This window comes from Artemia franciscana, chromosome 17 (assembly GCF_032884065.1).
Source record: "Artemia franciscana chromosome 17, ASM3288406v1, whole genome shotgun sequence".
Classification (NCBI taxonomy): Eukaryota; Metazoa; Arthropoda; class Branchiopoda; order Anostraca; family Artemiidae; genus Artemia; species Artemia franciscana.
The window spans coordinates 33,307,639-33,330,457 of NC_088879.1; the positions used below are offsets into that span (position 1 = coordinate 33,307,639).

At 34.0% G+C, this 22,819-nt stretch overlaps 1 protein-coding gene across 2 annotated transcripts in view; it reads right to left on the reverse strand.

Annotated features, from left to right (window-relative positions):
- LOC136038159 (UBX domain-containing protein 4-like) overlaps positions 1 to 22,819 on the reverse strand; it is an 86,406-nt gene that overhangs the window by 21,454 nt on the left and 42,133 nt on the right. The window contains exons 7-9 of one of the 2 annotated variants that reach the window (XM_065721217.1): positions 17,329 to 17,498; positions 14,210 to 14,332; positions 10,754 to 10,873 (exon numbers count right to left, since the gene is read on the reverse strand). In XM_065721217.1, the coding sequence (XP_065577289.1) occupies positions 10,754 to 10,873; positions 14,210 to 14,332; positions 17,329 to 17,498 (413 nt within the window). Of the gene's footprint in view, positions 1 to 10,753; positions 10,877 to 14,209; positions 14,333 to 17,328; positions 17,499 to 22,819 lie in introns of both variants that reach the window. The other variant, XM_065721216.1, reaches the window with a different exon arrangement.

Sequence of the window (22,819 nt, forward strand, 5' to 3'; positions counted from 1 at the left end):
TATATATATATATATATATATATATATATATATATAAATAAGTTGTTTGTCTGTCTGTCGACTGACGTCATGTTTGTGTGTCGACTGACGTCATGTTTGTCGACTGACGTCATTATAAGGATTGAGCTGTATGTCGTCATGAAGTTGTTTGTCGTCTGACGTCATGTTTGTCGACTAACGAAACTACAGACCGGAACACCGGGACACAAATGACGTGTTATGTCTGTTATAACGTAACAGAGGCAACAATCTTGACAGGCCCTTTTGAGGGTGAGGCTTTTCTTATTCCACGCATTCTCATGATTCCAATGGATCTGCCTTTTCAACCTAAAAGATTGCAATTCCCAATTTGATTAGCATATTTAGTTTTCAGTCCAGAACCACTAAAGCTATTATGTAAATATCAAAAATATTTATGTTGTCTGAGCAATAATTTTTAGTTTTTATTTCAAAATAGAAAATTACCTGACAATTTTAGAATTATATCTATCTATATATAAAAAAATAAGTTGTCTGTCTGTGGATCAGGTGACGTCATGTTTCTGTGTCGACTGGCGCCATGAAGTTAGTTGTCGTCATTTTTGCTATGACGGTGACGTCATTAAAGATATTTAAGACATATATGTTCACGTAGAAATCTATTAATGTTTAAGTTTAAAATGACTGATGAACTTACAATGGCAAAAGCCGATGAAGATGCTCAAAGAGTCTATGCCAAAAAACTTGCTGCTGATAGAGAAAGTCAGAAAAGAAAGCGTGCCGAGGAATCAAAAGAACAGCAAGGAAACAGGCTTGAGGCTAAAGAACGCAAAACCGCGCAGTTAGATGAAGATCCACCTGGACAGCGAGAGTCAAAACATATCAAAACTGAAAATGATAGCGATGATGATTGGGTTTGGGATCTTGACTTGGATAAGGTCATCAATACCTACCAGATTTTAGTTAAAAAAACAAAGGTTCGGCGATATGTATTTCATAGTGAAGCTGAAAAATAAAGAAGAAAAAGAAAACTGAAAAAAGAAAAAATGTAAAAAACTAAAAAATACTAAAAAGAAAAAACACTCAAAGAGAAATTACAGACCGGGACACAAATGACGACCGGGACAGAGGGAATATAAATAACGACCGGGACACTCAAGGAGAAATTACAGACTGGGATACCGGAACACAAATGACGACCGGGACTCAGGCAATATAAATGACGACCAGGACACAGGTATTTAAGAATATCGTTCAAAGACAAATTTTTAATTGTAAGAAGACCGTTGAAAGAGAAATTTCTAATTGTAAAATGACTGAAGAACCTACAATGGCAACACCCGAGGAAGCTGCTCAAAACGAATGTATTCACGCCGAAGTAGCTGAGTTGGTAAAGCGTTATGTTTCAGGTTCTAGGTCCGAGAGGCTCCAGGTTTGAACCTTGGCTTTAGCATTAATACAAAAGAAGAAAAAAACTAAAAAAGGTAAAAACTACAAAAAAACTAAAAAGAAAAAATATATATATATTTATATATATCATCTTTTCCACAAAAATAATAATTTAGTGCTTCTGCTTAAAAAATCAAAAGAACAGCAAGGAAACAGGCTTGAGGCTAAAGAACGCAAAACCGCGCAGTTAGATGAAGATCCACCTGGACAGCGAGAGTCAAAACATATCAAAACTGAAAATGATAGCGATGATGATTGGGTTTGGGATCTTGACTTGGATAAGGTCATCAATGCCTACCAGATTTTAGTTAAAAAAAACAAAGGTTCGGCGATATGTATTTCATAGTGAAGCTGAAAAATAAAGAAGAAAAAGAAAACTGAAAAAAGAAAAAATGTAAAAAACTAAAAAATACTAAAAAGAAAAAACACTCAAAGAGAAATTACAGACCGGGACACAAATGACGACCGGGACAGAGGGAATATAAATAACGACCGGGACACTCAAGGAGAAATTACAGACTGGGATACCGGGACACAAATGACGACCGGGACACAGGCAATATAAATGACGACCAGGACACAGGTATTTAAGAATATCGTTCAAAGACAAATTTTTAATTGTAAGAAGCCCGTTAAAAGAGAAATTTCTAATTGTAAAATGACTGAAGAACCTACAATGGCAACACCCGAGGAAGCTGCTCAAAACGAATGTATTCACGCCGAAGTAGCTGAGTTGGTAAAGCGTTATGTTTCAGGTTCTAGGTCCGAGAGGCTCCAGGTTTGAACCTTGGCTTTGGCATTAATACAAAAGAAGAAAAAAACTAAAAAAGGTAAAAACTACAAATAAACTAAAAAGAAAATCTATATATATATTTATATATATCATCTTTTCCACAAAAATAATAATTTAGTGCTTCTGCTTAAAAACAGCAATCGAATTGATGCCTCCTGATACGCAACTATCAACAAAGTGGCAATCGTTGTGGTCGGTGATCAGTTCTTACCTCGAGATAATATTCTTTATAGGCGAAACAATCAGTAGACAAGAATTGCTTAAACTCATCGATGCTACGATGCCCTACAATATCCAGACGAATATAAATGACGCCCGGGACACTCAAATAGAAATCACAGACTGGGACACCGGGACACAAATGACGACGGGGACACAGGGAATATAAATGACGACCCGGACACAGGGACACAACTACAACGGGGACGCCGGGGGGCACAGGGGGATATATAAATGACGACGGCAACAAAGGAAATGGTCGATTAGCAATCACCATCAACAAAGCTCAAGGGCAATCAATAGAATCATGAGGTATAGATCTGAATACGGATTGTTTTCCCATGGACCATTATGCGTTGCATGTTCAAGAGTCGGTAAACCTGACAATCTATTTATATGCACAGACGATGGGACAGCAAAGAATGTTGTATATTCGCAAGTTTTACGTAGTTAAAAACATATATATATATATATATATATATATATATATATATATATATATATATATATATATATATATATATATGTATATTCACAGGTGGGACATAGGGACACAACTACAATGGCGCGTAACTAATATGGCGCGTAACGACTTACGCGCGCGGGGGGGCTTGGGGGGGGGGGCGCGAAGCGCCACCCCAACAGCTAGTATATATATATATATATATATATATATATATATATATATATATATATATATATATATATATATATATATATAAAATAAGTTGTTTGTTTGTGTGTGTGTGTTGACTGACGTCATGTTTGTGTGTCGAATGACGTCATGTTTGTCGACTGACATCATTATAAGGATTGAGCATTATGCCGTCATGAAGTTGTTTGTCGACTGACGTCATGTTTGTCGACAGACAAAATTACAGAACGGGACACCGGGACACAAATGACGACTGGGACACGGTGAATACAAATGACGACCGGGACACTCAAAGAGAAATTACAGACTGGGACACCGGGACACAGGGAATATAAACGAAGACTGGGACACAGGGACACAACTACAACGGGGACACCGAGGGGCACAGGGGGAATATATAAATGACGACCGGGACACAGGGAATGTTCGATTAGCAATCACCAACAACAAAGCTCAAGGGTAATCATTAGAATAATGAGGTATCGATCTGAATACGGATTGTTGCAATTGTGTCGTCCGGAATAGCCGCAACGTTGCTGCCTGGTGGAAGAACTGCTCATTCCGCTTTGAAATTGCCTCTGAATTTGCATTCTACAGAAACTCCCACGTGCAATATTTCCAAATCATCTGGGATGGGTAAAGTATTACAGCGATGCAAACTTATTATTTGGGACGAGTGCACAATGGCACACAAAAAACGCTCGAGGCTCTGGATCAATGTTTGAAAGATTTGCAAGGGAATTCGAAACCCTTTGGCAGCAAATTAATATTGCTTGCGGGAGATTTCAGGTAAACATTACCTATAATACCTAGATCAACCCCTGCAGACGAAATGAATGCTTGCCTGAAAAATTCTAATTTATGGGCACACGTAAAGACATTAAAATTAACTACAAATATGGGTGTTCGATTGCAAAACGATGACTCTGGTCAAACATTTTCAGATCAATTGCTGGCAATTAGAAACGGAAAGCTCCCAGTAGACTCAATTTCAGGACGTATACAACTACCTGCTGAATTCTGTAATTTAGTGACGTCCAAAAATGAATTGATTGAAAAAGTATTTCCGAATATTCTAAACAATTATAAAAATAATAAATGGCTAAGTGAAAGAGCGATTCTTGCACCCAAAAATATAGACGTCCACGAAATCAACAATATTGTTTTGACCAAGATTCGAGACCAGGCAGTCCTTTACAAGTCATTCGACACAGTTTTGGAACCAAATGAGGCGGTTAATTATCCATCTGAATTTTTTAATTGCGTGGATCTTTCAGGGTTTCCAACACACGTGCTACAACTAAAAATAGGCGTACCAATAATATTGTTACGTAACATAAACCCATCAAAGCTTTGCAATGGCACGCGACTTGCCGTAAAAAAAAAACAATAGAAAACGTAATAGAGGCCACAATCTTGACAGGGCCTTTTGAGGGTGAGGCTGTTCTTATTCCTCGCATTCCCATGATTCCAACGGATCTGCCTTTTCAATTTAAAAGATATTGCAATTCCCAATTCGATTAGCATTTGCAATCACCATCAACAAAGCTCAAGGTCAATCATTAGAAAAATGTGGTATAGATCCTAATACTGATTGTTTTTCGCATAGACAATTGTACGTTGCATGTTCGAGGGTCGGTAAACCTGACAATCTATTTATATGCAGCGACAATTGGACAGCGAAGAATGTTGTATATTCGCAAGTTTTACGCAGTTAATTTGTATTGTATCTATCTATCTATCTATCTATATAAAAAAGAGTTGTGTGTATGCATGTTTGTTTGTAAAAAGAGCGTTTGCATATGACGTCAGTATAAGTACATACTTATAGTATGTACTTGTATATGCACAGTATAAGTAGGCTTTGTATATGCACAGACAATGGGAAAACCAAGAATAATGTATATTCACAAGTTTTACGTAGTTCAAAACACATATATAAATCTATCTTTATTCATAGGCGGAACACAGGGACACAACTACAATGGCGCGTAACGACTTACACGCGCGGGGGGCTGGGGGGGGGGGGGGGGTCGCAAAGCGCCCCCTCCAACTAGGTGTTGGGTTTGGCGCGAAGCGCCACCCCAACATCTAGTATATATATATAAATAATTTGTATGTATGCATGTTTTTTTGTTTGTGGATGTGCATATGACGTCATTATAAGTATATAAGGCTTTGTATATGACGTCATTATAAGATGACACTACAGACCGGGACACAAATGAGGAACAGGACACAGGGAATATAAATGACGACCGGGACACTCAAAGAGAAATTACAGACCCGGACACCGGGACAAAATGAAGACCAGGACACCAGGACATAGGGAATATAAATGACGACCAGGACACTCAAAGAGAAATTACAGACTGGGACACCGGGACACAAATGACGACCGGGACACAGGGACACAACTACGACAGGGACGCCGGGGGGCACAGGGGGATATATAAATGACAACGGGGACACAGGGAATGTTCGATTAGCAATCATCATCAACAAAGCTCAAGGGCAATCATTAGAAAAATGAGGTATAGATCTGAATGTGGATTGTTTTTACCATGGATAATTATATGTTGCATGTTCAAGAGTCGGTAAACCTGACAATCTATTTATATGCACAGACAATGGGACAGCGAAGAATGTTGTATATTCGCAAATGTTACTAAGTTAAAAACATATATATATCTATCTATATTCACAGGTGGGACACAGGGACACAACTACAATGGCACGTAACAAATATGGCGCGTAACGACTTACGCGCGCGGGGGGGCTTGGGGGACGCGAAGCGCCCCCACCAACTAGGTGTTGGGGTGGCGCGAAGCGCCACCCCAATAGCTAGTATAAAATAAACTTTCTGATGAAAGTAAAGAGTAAATTTGAAACTTAAAACAACTAATCCAAACAAATTTTGTCGAAACCGGGCATTATCATAGGTTTTACTTCCTATCTCCTTTAAACTTTCCGATAAATTGTATCTGCCCCAGAAGCTACACAAAACAAAAGTGAACCGCCAGAAAAGCCACACTGCCTACGCAAACAGATTAAAGGGAAAGCAAAACTATGTTCGAGGGCTTGCTTATCTCGAGGCTTGTTTTAGATTAATTTTTGAAAAAAAACTTTCCGACAAATAAGTTTTCTGAAGAAAAGTAAAGGCCACTTTAAACTTAAGGTCAGAAAAAATAGAAACCTACAATTGTTCAACTCAAAAGGACCAGAAATTACTATTAAAGAATAAACGAAACCCAAAACGAACAGAAATTAAATAAACAATCATAGCAAAAAAACGAACAACAAGTAGTAACATAAATGAATAAACCAACCTTAAAATAAACTAGACCTACGTTGCCTGGGCAACGTGAAGTGTTGCGGCAACCTTTGTCCGGCTTTGCCGATTAAAGTGTTGCGAGAGCAACACTTTGGTTTTGTTTCTTCGCTATCGGTTAAATGCTGAAGTTGTCAGCCTATCGAAGCTTTTAAAACAGTATGTTCAAAGAAGAACGCAATCAGTAATCACATGATCACACCCCAGCGTTGAAAAAACAACAACAAAAGAATATTGAAAGAAAGGACTAAATTGACTTTGCAGCCAGTTGAACATTATCTTTTTCAATCGTAGACATCGTAACGGATGAAAACTAGGAACAATATCTTGTATAATCTAGTTGGTATTAATTATAAAACTATCCGGAGCTTTTCAGGATCAAAATACCATAGATGACATTCTATTAATTATTACGAAACTACCTCATTGTTTTGTATTATCGTTTGTACCCGTTGCGTAACATCTTAATTCTAGGTTACAGTGATTGATAGACCATCGATATGAACTTTCTTACCGACAGATTTACAGGGATCGAATACAATGTGCACCAATTTGGACAAATTTCTAGCCTAAAGTGAACCGATTTTTACTTACAAGTCCCTCTCCCGAGATAGACATCAAGTTCAACCGGAAACAAATAATGGGTACACCAACAAGCAAAAGTTGCAAACTCCTCATCTCTGAAAATGATTGTAACCTAACAGCCGATTATTACTTACTAGGCCCCTAAATGTCACTTTGCAGCCGGTTGAACTTTATCCTTTTCAATCGTAGACATCGTGACGGATGGAAACTTGGAACATTATCTTATGTAATCTAGTTGGTATTATAAAGCTATCTGTAACTTTTCAGGATCAAAATACCATCAGGGACCCATAAATTTCCTGTAATGACTCGCCATCCAGGATCGCTTATTATTGGATGGCGAGTCATTACAGGAAATTTATGGGTCCCTGATTCCATAGATGTGTACCAATTTGCACAAATTTGTAGCCCCTCGTGAGCCTCCTCTAGCAACCGATTCTTACTTACAAGTCCCTCTCCCGCGATATACATCCAAGTTCACCGGAAACAAATAATGGGTACACCAACTAGCAAAAGTTCCAAACCCCTTGTCGCTGAAGTCATTGTAGCCTAACAGCCGATTATTACTTACAACTCCCCTACATGTCTTACAATCGGGAACCAAGTTGTTCTTACCATCAATTACACCAGAAACAGATAATAGGTACACCAATCAGCAAAAGTTGCAAACCCCTCATTGCCAAAGATGATTATAAGCTAATAATCGACAGTTGCTTGGAAGTCCCCTACATATCTCACAATTGGTATCGGCCTATTTTTGGTTCAAGTGTGTACCTTACCACTGAAGTTGTCAACCCCTTGAAACTTTCAAACTGGTGTATGTCATGAAGGAATTTTTGTAACAAAAAATGGATGACATATACTTTGATCAGCTCATCAAGGTCTATCGATTGTCATTGAAAAAAAAATTCTATCTGTCTTAGTTCAAAAGTTGACTTTTTTGCCGGAGGCCAACTTTCTAACACCACCACTTAGAAAGGAGCAAAGGATAAGCTCTAATTTCTTTAGCAATGAGAGAACTTTTAAAGTTTAAGAGGTATATCTGATACCATTTCTCTATTGCAATCCCAAGTAGAAAAAAAAGAATGGTAAAGTCAGCTGAAATCACGAACAGAAATGGCTAGAAACAATAGATGGCAGCACTTTCGGACCCGATTCTTTAAATTTTTCTATTTATCACTCAAAGAAGATATATTGGCTGTGGTGCCGGGTAACTACCGCATATATTTAACACTTATAGATTTTAGTCCATCTTCAATTTGAAACTGGTGCCTGCCTGCTTGCCTGCTAGAACGGAGCTTTCCACGCGAAAGCAGAAACATGGTTTAATGAAACGAAAGCTTGGCTGCACAACTTCAGATACTCCTCTCTGACATAGGCTATATAACTCAACTTCACTTCGCACACCATGGGCTCTGGCTCGAGGACAAGCAAAAACCATCCTTTTTGGCCCCAGGCAAGAGTTCTACGGAGCTTTCCAAAATGTAATGTCATATTCATCAATCCGGCCTGAGGTCCACACTTTCCGTAAAAACCGCACAGGTTAGACCCTTACCAGTTTCCAGGAATAAGCTGAGATCGGCGGCATAGAAAAAAAAAAAAAAAAAAAAAAAAAACCGGGACAAAACCAAAGTGTTGCTCTCGCAACACAATAAAGTTTAAGTTAAATATGCAAATCAAGCTTAAAACAAACTAAAATATTTTACTTCGAAGCATAAGTGAAACCCGAAACGAACAGAAATAAAATAAGCAATCTTAGCAAAAAAAACAATAGGTACTAAAATAAACGAATAAATCAATCTCAAACGAGTAAAACTTAAATTGAATATGCAAATCAATCTCTACAAACAGGAGTTTAGGTTTTGCCTACTTCTCTCACTAAAAGTATAAAACCTACTACGTCATTGGCACTTTACTGAAAACTATATGTCTCTTGAATAGTCTTGGAAAGTACAAATAAAATCAAACTGAATGTTTGATTCAAGCCCCTAGTCTTGTTTAGGCTTGGAAGGTATTAATAATACAGTACTAATTGCTCATTTTATGACTAAAAAGTGTAGGAAATCAGTTATAGTAGTATATGCCCCTGTTGAACCAACTGATGGAGATACTAGTGACTCAGATGAATTTTACTTACAGTTACAGGAGCAAATAGACAGGGTACCATGTAGAAATATGGCGAATTGCTACGGGATTTTGACGCCCGGGTTGGTAGAAATAGGGATATATGGTATCCTAGCCTAGGTAAATTTGGTGCAGGAAAAGAAAACAGTAATGGCTATAGACTTTTGCAATTTTGTAGGTATAACAGCCTAGTTACAACCAATACGGTGTTTGGTCACAAACTGGCCCATAAGTTGACATGGTATTCACGTGATGGTAAGACAGCAAACCTTATTGATTATGTTATTGAAAACCGAAGACTAGCAGGATCAGCACAAGATACTAGGGTGTATAGAAGTGCTGTTTTTGATGTTAAATGTAAAGATCACCATCTAGTAGTGTCTAAGGTTAATTTAAAGATACAATTTCGGAAGGGTAACTACCCCTTGGAAAGTTATGATGTTGGTAGACTCCAGGATGAAAATATGAAAAAAAATCTTCCAGGAACAATTGAATACTAAACATGAGAGTTTAAAATATGACAGTGTGGAAGATGGATGGAAAAATTTTCGAAAAACAATTTGTGAAGTTGCTGACGGTGCCTTAGGGAAGAGTGCTAAGACAGCAACTAGGAATATTAGTGAAAAAGCTTTAAGTTTAATAGAGAGTAGAAGGGGTTTGTATAGGAATTATCTGAGTGATAGGTTGTATGAAAACAAAAGGAATGTAAAGAAAGTGGAGAAAGCATTAAAATATGAACTAAGGAGATGTGAAGTGGAGGCCATGGATAAAATTGCTGAGGATCTGGGAGGTGCCCCTAGACGGTATAATAGTAAAATATTATACTGGCATGTTAATAAATTGAAAGGGAGTAGTCAATCCGGACAGTTTCTTCTTTAGTTTTTTTTTTCTTTTTTAGTTTTTTCTTTTTTTTAGTTTCTTCTTTTTATTGATTTGTTTTCTTCAATTTGTCAATGTTCATTCTAACATTGACACTTGGAAAAATCTTTACGTGCCAAGCATGCTAAAGTTCCAACAATTTATATTAAACCTAAAAATTTGAGGTATCTGTTTTAAGGTTTTCGAATTACTTTAATCTATTGTCAAAATATAGTGAAATATTTTTGCAATTCCCAGCTTTTTTTAGTTTTTTCTTTTTTTTAATTTTTTAGCTTTTTTAGTTTTTTTTTCTTTTTAGTTTTTTTTTCTTTTTAGTTTTTTACGTTTTTTCTTTTTAGGTTTTTCTTTTTTTAATTTTTCATTATTTTTTTTTTAGTTTTTTCCTTTTAGTTTTTTTTTTTAGTTTTTTACCATTTTTCTTTTTTCGAATTACTTTAATCTGTTGTCAAAATATTTCAAAATATTTACGCAATTTCCAGTTTTTACATTTTAGTTTGTTTTCTTTTATATATATAGAAGATATAATCTGGCGTAACAGACAAAGTGTAACAGACATAACACACAGACAACTTATTTTTATATATATAGATATATGCTTGTTTCAAGTCGCTTCGGATCAAAATGCAGAAAATTGTAGCTTATTTTGTTCATTCACACAGAAAAAACAAAATAGGGAAGCAAAGCGTCAAACCACAATATAGCAGCAGCGGGGATATACTAAATATAAGGTCTCATTTACCTGAAAGGGAAGTTCTGCTGTTGATGAAGAAAACAATAAACTTCATCAAATCTACTTTCAGCTTGAAAAAGGTTTGTCAGGACAGACCCATCTGGCAGACGAAATTGAATTCTTGCACAGCTGCTGCAAAACCCCAAAATAATGGATAATATAAAAAAAACATATAAAATGGTCAACAAATAGTTCTGATAAAAAATAATTTTTTATACCCCATTATTTTTCTACATATACTTTAAAAATGGCATGTAAATATATAAACGGACAGAACCTCTAAGACAGTGTACTTAGAAGAAAAAAAATATTCAAAAGCACTAAATAATGTCTGTAGCAAACTTTTATTAGTAACCATGATTTGAAATATGTCATTTGTTAGTGTTATTACATAAACCTGAAATTTAGAAAGGGTAATTACCATCCAGGAAGCTAAGACGCTGTTAGACTCCAGGATGAAAATTTGAAAGAATGTTTTCTGGAACAGGTGAATGCTAAACAGGAGAGTTTAAAATTTGACAATTCAGAAGACGGGTGGTATAACTTTAGGAAAATGGTCTGTGAAATCGCTGACGGTGTCTTAGGGAAGACAGTTAGAAACGCAGCTGGAAATATTAGTGAAAATGCTTTATGTTTAATAAAGAGGAGGGGCTTGTACAAGAATTATTTGAGTGATAGATCATATGAGATTGAAATGAATGTAAAGAAGGTAGAGAAAATAGAATCATGGATAAAATCATGATTTTTGTTTTGTTTTTTAAGTTAATTGTCTCAATCATAAGTTTTACCCATTTTTTTTATTTTCCTTTCATTTGAAACCTTCTGATTAGCCTTAAGCATAAACGCAACAGGGGTTCTAGCGTGTTTTTAGAAAAAAATTACTTTTGGAATTACTAAAAAGAATTTTATTCATCTCTGCAAAAGAAATTACTGAAGCCCTCCCCCCAACTCCCCATCTAAGGTAGTTCAGCTCTATAAAAGTAAATTGTCCCCTTCAAAAATTATTCGCTTTAATATCTTACCATTTAATATCTTGGGCCTGGCTAAAACTGCAAGAAAAAAAAGGTTCCAGATTATTTATCGCTTTATTCCATATGCAAGTTATGCAGGTCATAAATATTTAAATATTTGCACATTCCAACTGTATCGGAAATGATGCAAATGCTTTTTTGTGACAACGGCCATTTTTTATTGTTGTACCATCTTATAATACTATATCCTTACATACTTTCCGAAATTCTCAAATATATTACACACTATCCAAAAGTCCAAAATTATACCCATTATAATTACTATTTGTCCATTATTAGTACTATTTGTTTGTTATCAGTTACAATTCGTCCGATATCAGTCCTAGATTGTGCCCGTTATAATTACTATTCGTCCATTATTAGTATTATTTGTTTGTTATCAGTTACTATTTGTCCGTTGTCAGTCCTAAATTATAACCGTTATGATCACTATTTGTCCATTATTGGTACTATTTGTTCTGTTTCCCTGAAACAGAAAACTTCTCCTGCAATTGATTTTAATCGCATGTATCTTAATCTAGTTAAAAAGGATTAATCTAAATACTTTTGTTTTGTTTTATTGCAGGTATAAAATGACGTACACAGATTACCTTGAAATGTAGGGTAAAAAAAAATCCATGAATAGATTTCATTTGAGCCTAAATTATTATTTTAGTAATAAATTATTTGAGACTAATAGATGAAAATGGATCGAAAATGTCTGAAATGATGCTTCATAACAAGTTTTTGCTTACAATTTGGTCGGAAATTCAACCCCTTACTCTTAACTGTCACGTGACTTTTACAGAAAACATGCTGGTATAGAAAAACTTAGCTAAACAATGATGCTTGACTACGATGAGGATGTTAAATAATTACTTTATATACTGCTGGGTTGGTTCATAGGCTGGGTTCAAAGTTGGGCTTGGTTTGAAGCAAAATTAGCTTACAAGGATTTCTGATCCTGCCTATAATAAGCCTGAAGTTGAAAATTCCGGCACAACAAGTAAAGTATACTTCTTGTTAGAGTCTAAGTGGTGTAGAAATATTTAATCTACATGATTGGAGGACAAAAATTGGGCTCTTGGACCTGTGTCACCTCACCCATCCCATCCCACTTCAACTTCGCAAATGTAAGCATGTTGTAGCACCATGGTCGATTGATGAGCACTCAAAGGTTATTTAGAGAATTGTCCTGAATAATAAAATCGTAATAATTATAAATTGAATTAAGATTACAGGGTGATTCTGATTCACAATCAAAAGTTTGAACTGCACATACAGTGTTTGATTTTTACATAAATTTAGACTTGAGGGTATTTGTCCCCTTTGATTAATCAGAAGCTAAATACTTTAATATAAAACTTACAGTATAAAAATATATTATATGCACATTTCATAATAGAATTTAATTTCCACAAACTGACATTTAATGATTTCTCTGAGATTGCTAATTCCACTCCTAGTCTGATATTACAACACAAGTCTCCACAATCATTGTCGGGCTATTCCCAACTACTATACTAATGCCACGTTTCTGCAATTGACTGACAATAATTGATATATACAGAAAATCACAGAAAATTGATATATACTTCATATATACAGAAAATAAATTAATTAATCCCAACTACTATACTACTACCACGTTTTTGCAATTGACAATAATTGATATTACTGACAAAACTAATTGGACAACATTACTACTATTTCATATATATAGAAATTAAATTAATTAATCCCAACTGCTATACTATTGCCACGTTTCTGCAATTGACTAACAATAATGTCAATTGTTAGTATAATTGACATACATATATGTCAATATGTATAATTGACATATATACATAAACTAAGTCAATTATAATCACCCAAGGAGATGGAGTTACCAGGAACTTTCATTCTTTACCCACCCTTATGATCGAACATAAATAGGGAAAAAAATACGTTTAGGAGTAACTTCTATTAAATCTCCAATTTTAAAAATCAATATTATATTGTACAAAAACTTTCATTTTGTCCCTTTCTTCAAAACCAACGGACTACAAAAACTATTGCTCCCGTTTAAAAAAAAGGCATTTTGGGAATTTCTCTAAGAATTGGCAGCTACCTTTGCCCTCAGTGTTCGTATCAATATCGGAAAGAAGATCAGAAAGAGCAAATTGTACTTTTCAGAATCTAGACGGGTTCATTTTTTTATTCTTTATTTCATAAGAAATGCTAAAAAGGTTATTTTTAAGATCAAGGGGTAATTGCTGCAAGCCCTTCTCCCACTGACATACCTGCAAGAATCTCAACATTTTCGATCGAATCTTGGGTTTCTAGTTTTAATGTTTGTATTTTACATATGAAATAAACTAGCTCCATATGAAAAAAATCTCCCTCCAGCCTCTGCTACAAATATCCCAGTCATTACAACGATTTATATTCATAATGGTGCTTAATTTATACCTACCTTCTCGCTGCAGCTTCTGCGGCACTTTTTGCCTGCGCCTCAGCTTGTTTTTTGGCTTCAGCTTCTTTTTGCAATTCAGCATCTGAATGCTTCTGCATGCTAAACTTAGCTGCTTTGTCAATTCTGCAAAGTAAAAGAAATCATCCTGAGAAAAAAAACCTACGGAATATTTCCTGTTCAAATAGTAGGTTTTAGTGATTTATTTCCTTTACTCTTTCTCTTTCTCTGCCCCAGTCCCCCTCTTTCTCTTTTAGGAAATAGCCTCCGAAGCTCCCTAAAATTTGGCTTGAGGTATTGGCTTCAAGGTCCCTTATTCTTGGAATACGTTTTCATTAATAGAGTTCAATGTTTTAAACTTGATTCTTAGCATTTAATATATAACCAGAAAAAAAAGTAATATAATTTTTTTAAGAGTTTCAGTACTTCATTAAAAGGAGCTTCGAAGCAAATATTAGGTCTCACAAAAGATCAAACTAACAAACTTGAGGGAATGCAAAAGCGTGCATTGCGAGTGTTTTTGGGGAATACACTGTTACCTTTTGAAGAATGTCTTGTTCTGACAGGTCTAAAAACACTTGAAACAAGGAGGTATGAACTTCTAATGGGCTTCGGACATAACCTTCTCTCATCACAGAAGCATCGCGATATCCTACCACCAAATATTACACACCCGGCACAGCAACAAGCTACAGCCATACAACCATACAACCCATACAGCCATACAACCCCGGAGCAACACAGCGATACAGGAAATATTTCTGACAATATTTCACCACTCATTTTAATTTATAGTTTTATACATTGCGATTATTTATTTTGATATTCCACTATAAATGATTTGTCATTGAAGCAAATATTAGTGTCGACAGATTATAAGCCATTAGTGCTAAAACTATTTTTCAAGAATAGTACTACTTTATTTAAGAATAGTAGTTCATAATTCATCAATAGCTGTGTATCTAATCAATTTCACAGTAATGAACCGAAATTATTGAATAACCGGACAAGATAAATATATACCAGAGCGTTTTCTGACTCATCGAAAAATAAACTATTTACTAATTTTTTTCACCTACTAAACCTATCTATACAACATATTTTTTTTTACTATATATTAGACTATATTAAATTTTTTATGTGCATAAAAAATGTTTCTTAAACTTCATTAAATGTTTTGTAGGCTATAATTATTGGATTTGCTGGACTTAAAAACTGTGCTATATTTATATTTAAATTCAGTGAGGGGTCAGAACGGCTTCAATCCAACGAAAAAAAAAAAGCAAATTAATAATCCAGTAAAGATTAAAACGTACAGAAGTTACTACAAATGAAAAAATATAACCTCAAACAAGAAGAAAACAAACGAAAAATCTACACAGATGTAAAAAAAAAGAAATAAGCCCGGGTCACCGCCCATTCAAATCTTCTACAAACAACAGCTTCATTTATGTTGTATTTAATTATTTTCTTTTTCTTTTATTTTGTGCATTTGAGACAGTAAATATGGTGTCATTAGTCTAATACACGATAAATTTCACTAATTTTTTTCTTCCTTTTAAATTTGTTCCTTCAAAATCTATAGAAAATCAAATTAATGAATTCAACAATTCAAAATATTGCTCTGGCAAAACAAACAGATATCTCTGAAGCTTAAGAATTGACCTGTTAATGTTTATGAATAGATTTGAATGTTTGACACTTTTGAATGAAATAGACAGTAAACAAAAATAGAGACAAGTAATGTCCTTTTTAAGCAGTAAAACAGTATCTATTTATGTTAATTATTATTTTTATTAAATTAACTTCTAATTTTTATTAGAGTATTATTTATTTTTACTAAATTACTATATTCATTCTTGTAAACTGAATTAGTATATTTTTTTTATCGTATGGCAAATGAAAAAATACTCTCAAATGCATAGAGTTTTCAGTAGCACAAATGTTTCTACGGTTTAGGGTTTTCTACCCAACGAAAGTATTTTATTTATGTCCGTTTTGGTTTAGTTTATTTATTCATTGTAATATTTACTAGAAATTTCTCTTTTCCTAGAAAAGGGAGATCTAGTCATTTTTATTAGAACAGCCTCCTCCTCCCCGTTTCTACAGGCATTTCTGGTGAAGTGCCAAGAATTGTCAAAATTGAATCTCAATATCTGGAAAAATTCAGCGGAAACTCACACAGTAATATATAACTTAAAATTACAAAAAAGATCAAATCCATTTTTGAGAAAAGGCATCGGTATGCAGTTATTAGGTTTCAATTGCAGCAGACGCCTAGTTTAATAAAAAAAAGACACAAGGGTGAAAAATCGGCAAAAAATAGGCTAAAACATATGACAACAAACAGCTGAAAAAAGGTATAAATACTTTTGGGAATCACCAAGCATTAATCTTCGAATTTATAAGGACAAAAAAGTTGCTGTTTTTGAAGTCTATGCAATTATTTTTACTTTTTATTTTCATGTTTCAACATGGCTGACAAAATGATGGTTCTGCCTTCAACACTGCATAATTTCGGAACAGCCAAAGGAGAGGTTTCACAAATCGCGGTTTTGAGGTGTGAGCACGCACGAAATTGTTTTATTTTGATAATCTTAGTAATTTCAGCCATATGCATTCTCAGCTTTACAAATATAAAATAAAGAATAATCCTAAGTTGTCAACAGAGTTGGCAACTTGAAAAAGTTGGCTTAGTTGGCGACAAACAATGTTGGCAACATTGCCCAGGCACACAAAATGTGTTTTGTGCCAACAAAAATGTGTTTTGTTCTGAAATTCTTTTAAACGAATTTCAGATCCGCTTCAGCTTCAAATCAGAATTAAAGACTCATTATTCAAGACAGAAAAATTGAGTTCAATAATTCAACTGATTCAAAAAAATTTAAATTACAATCAAAACAAATTCAATAAACGCTTCGAGTTTCAGCACCGCTAAGAATAGACTATAAGGTCGTCTCTTTTTTTTAATGCAGACATTCCAAAAATTGTTTTTTTATATACTTCTTCGGATATTTAAGAAACTTCACTTCCAATCAGATATACGTGGTGGAATTTACACAGCAAGGTCGCGTCGCTCTCTGCTATCAGCATTTAAAGTAAAAATAGCACAAGTTTATTACCTATCCTGTTCAATTTGCTTCTTTACTTTTTCCCTTGCAAGTCTATCAGCTTCTTTTTCTTTCTTTCTCTGCTCAGCTAATTCTCTCATTTCTTTCTCTTCTTGTTCTCGTTTAAACTTCTGTATATTTTTTAAAGTTTCTCGTCTCTCAATTTCAATCCGCTTTTCTTTCTGTGGGATAAAAAACAGGTAGAAAATTAACATGAAAAACAGAGTTTATAATCATAGAGATATTTCATATTAAAATACTTTAGCATATCAATACTATAAAATTTAACTATAACCCCCTTTTGGCCCTGCACTGCAGTTTTGCTTATTCGAAAAACTCATGAAATGAAATATATAAGAAATTTTCGGCCATTCACAGTAAATAATAGACAAGTGCACAGTAAACAGTATTAGTAATCAAAAACAGTAACAGTAAACAGTATTAGTAACCATGAACAATAACAGTAAACAGTAAGAATAACAATATAACAATAACAATAACAGTAAGGGCCAGCATTAAAGAGTAAAAATGGAATCAGAATGAAAACTTACACAACCATATGTATTTTCAAAAGTTAAGAAGTATCAGGAATTCGATTTTTATTGAAAACACACAATTGAAAATTATTGAAAATACATGAATTGCTGAAATATTGAAAATAATGAAAAATTATTAAAAATAATCATCGAAAATGCAAATGCAATTATTCAAACGTTAGTCTCGACTTCAGCTCATTCATATAAAGAGTACTTTCTTCAATTCGAGAATACAAGTCTATTTTTGGCCCCAGTTGGATTTGACGAACTTCAAAAACTTAATAAATTTTAAGCGATGTAATTCACTAAATTTGGATCGACTTTCAATTAATCTTTTGAAACACCTTGCATCTGTAATTCACATACGTCTTGTTTATATTTGTTTATATTTATGTTACTATGTTATTATGTTACTATGTTTATGTTTGTGTTTATCATCTGAAGCATTCCCTACTATATGAAAAAATGTCCGAGTTATCCCGCTGTATAAAAAAGGTGATAAAACCAATGCTAATAATTATCGACCTATTGCAATACTCTCTCCTTAGTCAAAGGTTTCAGAAAAATTATTAAAAAAGAATTTAACGTATTTGGATAAAAAAAATCTTTTTACCAAACCCCAGTTTGGTTTTAGATTGGGTCATTCTACAGAACAAGTAACTTTTTGCTGAGAAAATATGATTCATTGAAAAATGGTAATTATGTACCATGAAAAGCATTGGATACTCCAAATCATTTCCTTTTGCTTTAAAATTGAGTAACTCTGGAATTCGTCGAAGAGCACTGGATTTAATAAAGTCATATCTACGAAATCACAGATTCCAAGTAGAAGTCCGAGGTCTCAGCCTAATTCCCTGGATTATATTGGAGTGCCCCAGGGGGTCTATGCTTGGACCGTTACTATTGTTTATATATATAATGATCTCGCTAACTGTCTATCCTATAAGGATAGCCTAGCAGTTATGTTTGCAGATGATACAGTGTTGAAATGAAATGAATTTGGCAGCTAAAATTAAATCAGTTATCCAATGATTTTCTTGTAGTTATTTAGTCCTGAATTTGTCTAAGACAGAATTTATGGTTTTTGGGAGATCTAAGCAAGGAGTTGCTAAAGTTAGGATTGATGAATTAGTTGTTTCTGGGAGTAGAATTGGAAGGGTTAAGACATATAGATATTGGGGGCTTATTCTCGATGAGTTTTTATCTTTCCGTAGTCATTTTGACCTTAAAATTGACTTTCTTGTGAATGATGGTCAAGTCATTAGACCATCTCCGTATAAAATTAGCCAAAAAATTAGGGAGTTTACATCGATTAAAGTACGTTTTTCCTTTTTTGATTATTAAAATTCTTTATCATTCTTTAATAGAGTCATACCTAAGATATCAATCAATCAATGTATTAATACTAAAGAAAACTATTACAAAAGTAAATCAGTTAATAGGCCCAAGAAGCTATGCTTGTAATGGGCCACAGAGAACAAAAATAAAACACTTATAAAATATATACAAAAAAAAAAAAAAATTAAAAGAAGAGAAGTGACATACAAATTGGGATAGAATTAAAAGAGAGACAAAAATTATTTAACTGGAAAGACCCGACGAAATAATGCCTTTGCAGAGAGAAAAAGAGGGACATCCAAAGGGATGGAGTTCCATAATAGAATTGACTGATATACAGGAGACCTCTGAGCTGCTGTAGAGGATCGTTTTGGTAAAATAAATCGTCGAGATACTGCTCCACTATTTACCTAAATACAGTTCCTAATCATTTTAAACCCCTCCAAATAATGCAAAATAAAGCAATAAAAATCTTTGGTACTTTCTTTCATCGTCCTACACGACTTCAAAGTCTTTCTAAAACAAAAACTTTATTTCTATTTGTTCATATATTAAACCTTAGACAACTTAAGGATTTGCAATTATCACTCTGGCATTGTGATATTTAGTCTCCGGCAAGCTATTTTCATGAATCACATATTTTTGTCACCCCATTTCGCTCCCTCGCTTCTTCGTCGGCTCATTTGGGAGCGTATATAATTCCCTCGGTTAAATGAGAATGAGATAAATCTTCAATAAGATACCAAATCCCTTTTATAGCAAACAGGATGAAAATAAATAATAAATTCAAAATCTTTATAGCCGATCTCTTTTAAAGGCAAAATTTGTAGAATATATTATTAACCTTTGATGAAGTGGTGATTGTACTTCATATTTTTTGACTTTTTTAGTGTTTTTTTAGTTGTCCTCGTCCGGCAGATTGTCCTTTTCTGGGGTGGGAGGATGTCATAAAGAAAGATTTAAAGAAAATGAGAACTTCTTGGGAGGTTTCAAAGAGGGAGGCTTTGAATAGATTGGGATGGAGGAGGAGCTGTGATGGCCTCAGGCGGCTTGGTGCTACGGTGAGTTGTTAGTAGTAGTTTTTTTAGTATTACTTTTAGAATGTGCCATGCTCCGGTAGACTCCTTTTTCCCTCTCCTTCTACATGTTACGTTTTTGGTTTATATTTTTAGCCTTCGTTTCGAGCACATCTCCCTGTTGGCTTTATTTAATTATTTGCTGTGTTTGAAATATAAAATCTTGAATCTTGGTCACAGTAGGCACCAAATTAAAAAAAACAAGCGTAGGTGAAAAACCGCGAAAAAATTCACTAAAATAACATGACACCAAAGAGCTTAAAACAGTTTGAACATCTTTGAAGGTGTGGTTGCCTGTGGGAATCAATAGATTGTTATATCTATTTAATATATATCTATATTATACTTTATATTATATTTTATATTACACCTATTTTATATCTATATTGTTATAAACAAATTTCCTTGTCAAATTTAGCTAATTATTTGATTATTTATTCTCACAGTTCAAGGTGGCAACATATATTAAACTGTTATACTGCTCCAAAAACTTCATAATTTTTAAGCTATCTAAACAAATCTGAGATGAGGCCAGGGAAAAATTCTTTTTATTTTGATGTCTTGAAGCTTTAAGCTCTTAGGAGCTTCTTCCACTAGAATATAATAGACAAATTCAACACACAATAAGGTATTCAACTGATATAACACTGTATTATCAAGAAAGTTCTACATTTTCAGAAGCAAAGAAGCTTGTGAAGATATACTCACGTGAGATAAGATTTATTTCTGAAAAAATCCCTCACAAACCCAAGTGGGCCGAATCCACATTTTTAAGTAAAAAAAAAGCAAATATAAGTTTGGACTTTTTTTTTCAAAATGTCAAAAAGGTTGTTGAAAATCTGTTATCAAAACATTAAAAAATGCGAAATGTTAATTCAAAACGAAGGATTAAAAACGGATTCAACTAAACTAAAATAAAAACACGTAAGGACAATTTAGTCTTGCCACTAAAATCTACAAAACATAACTTAATTAAAAAATAACTGAATTTTCAAAATAAACATTAAATGATGGCAAAAAGAAGGGGGGGGGGGTATCACTTATTTAACATGCTCACTATGCATAGTGAGCATGTAGGTAAACTATATCTATCGGCAGACAAGTTTATTGGGGTAATAATGGGGATTTTGCTGAAGCAGATCAAACGAGGTGAGGTCGAAGGGGGGAAGAATGGACCAGCTAAAAGGTAATTTGTCTGGGGATTATGGAAGGCGTTGTTGGCGAAACGAAAGGAAATTTATGCTCTTCTTTCCTTGAGAGTAACCAAATTGGCTCTCCAAACAAGATGATACAAGGGACTCTACTCTCATTGAAAACAATTCTTGGGCACCTTTTTTAGACTGCCTCCATTCTTTTTGACAAGTAATTGGAGATGTAAGAATGCAAAACAGGACAGACGTATTGTAAGATTGGGCGTAAAAATGAAAGGTAAATACCCAAACAATACGGTTCAGGGCATATAAATTCTTTAAGGAGCTTAAGGAGGAAAAATGTAGTATCTGAACATTTTAAGCGTCATTCATATTTTAATTAGCGTGTATAGATTATGATTTACACATGCTCTGCAAAGATGATGTACACATGATCTGTAAATAATATGCACATATACATACACACACCGGATATGATGTAATCATGATCTGAAAAAATTATCTACCCATATACACACAAAATAAGATGTCGGACAAGTTGTACACATGCAAAAATATACACACACCCAGGACACAAATAACCAAAACTATCGCAAACTAGAAAAAAAAATATATAAAAAAAAACCATATAACTAGCATAAGACTAAACATAAAACAACCAAACATCACTAACATCGCTACTAATTCTGGGGTAGGATTTAGGGCTCTGAAAAAGGGAACAAAAATTAGTTTTTTCATCGTTAATCACTGCTATTTTTTTTATGCATTTCGTATTCGTAAATTCAATTAACAAACATTGTTGTTGTCCCACTTTAAATTTGAGATTTTAAAAAATCTTTGTGCTAATGTGTTTATTATTATTTTTTTTTTAAATGCGCGTGCTTTTGTATCTATAGGATTAAGTTCCTAACTCTAGTTTTGACAGAAGATGGTAAATTTTTTTTTTTTTTAAACAACCAAGCTAAAATTAAAAGAATTTAAAAACTTAATATGATAGATTATCAAACAAAAAATAAGAACAATAATATAAACAAAATTTCGGAAATAATAATACTGTCATATAATATTTTAAGATAGCAAAGTCCACAGACTTGGTAGGCTAGCAGAAAAGAAATACTATACAAAAAAGAAGCGAATCAGTATTTTGATGAAAAATACTTTCAGTTTCAACACCGATTTCATTCATTTTATTCCAGCGACTGCCCTCTCATTTTCTTAAGCTAAAAGGATTTTCTCCCAAATGTGTACACTTTAAACCTTTATAAAGGGTGGGGAGGTCTCGAATAATTCAACCAAGGGATAAAGCAGAGAGAATATTAAAAATGGGTCAGTCATGAAGCTCGAGTATTTGAAAATTTCTATTAAAGACGAAACAAATTCTATATCATTGGGTCCAGGTTAA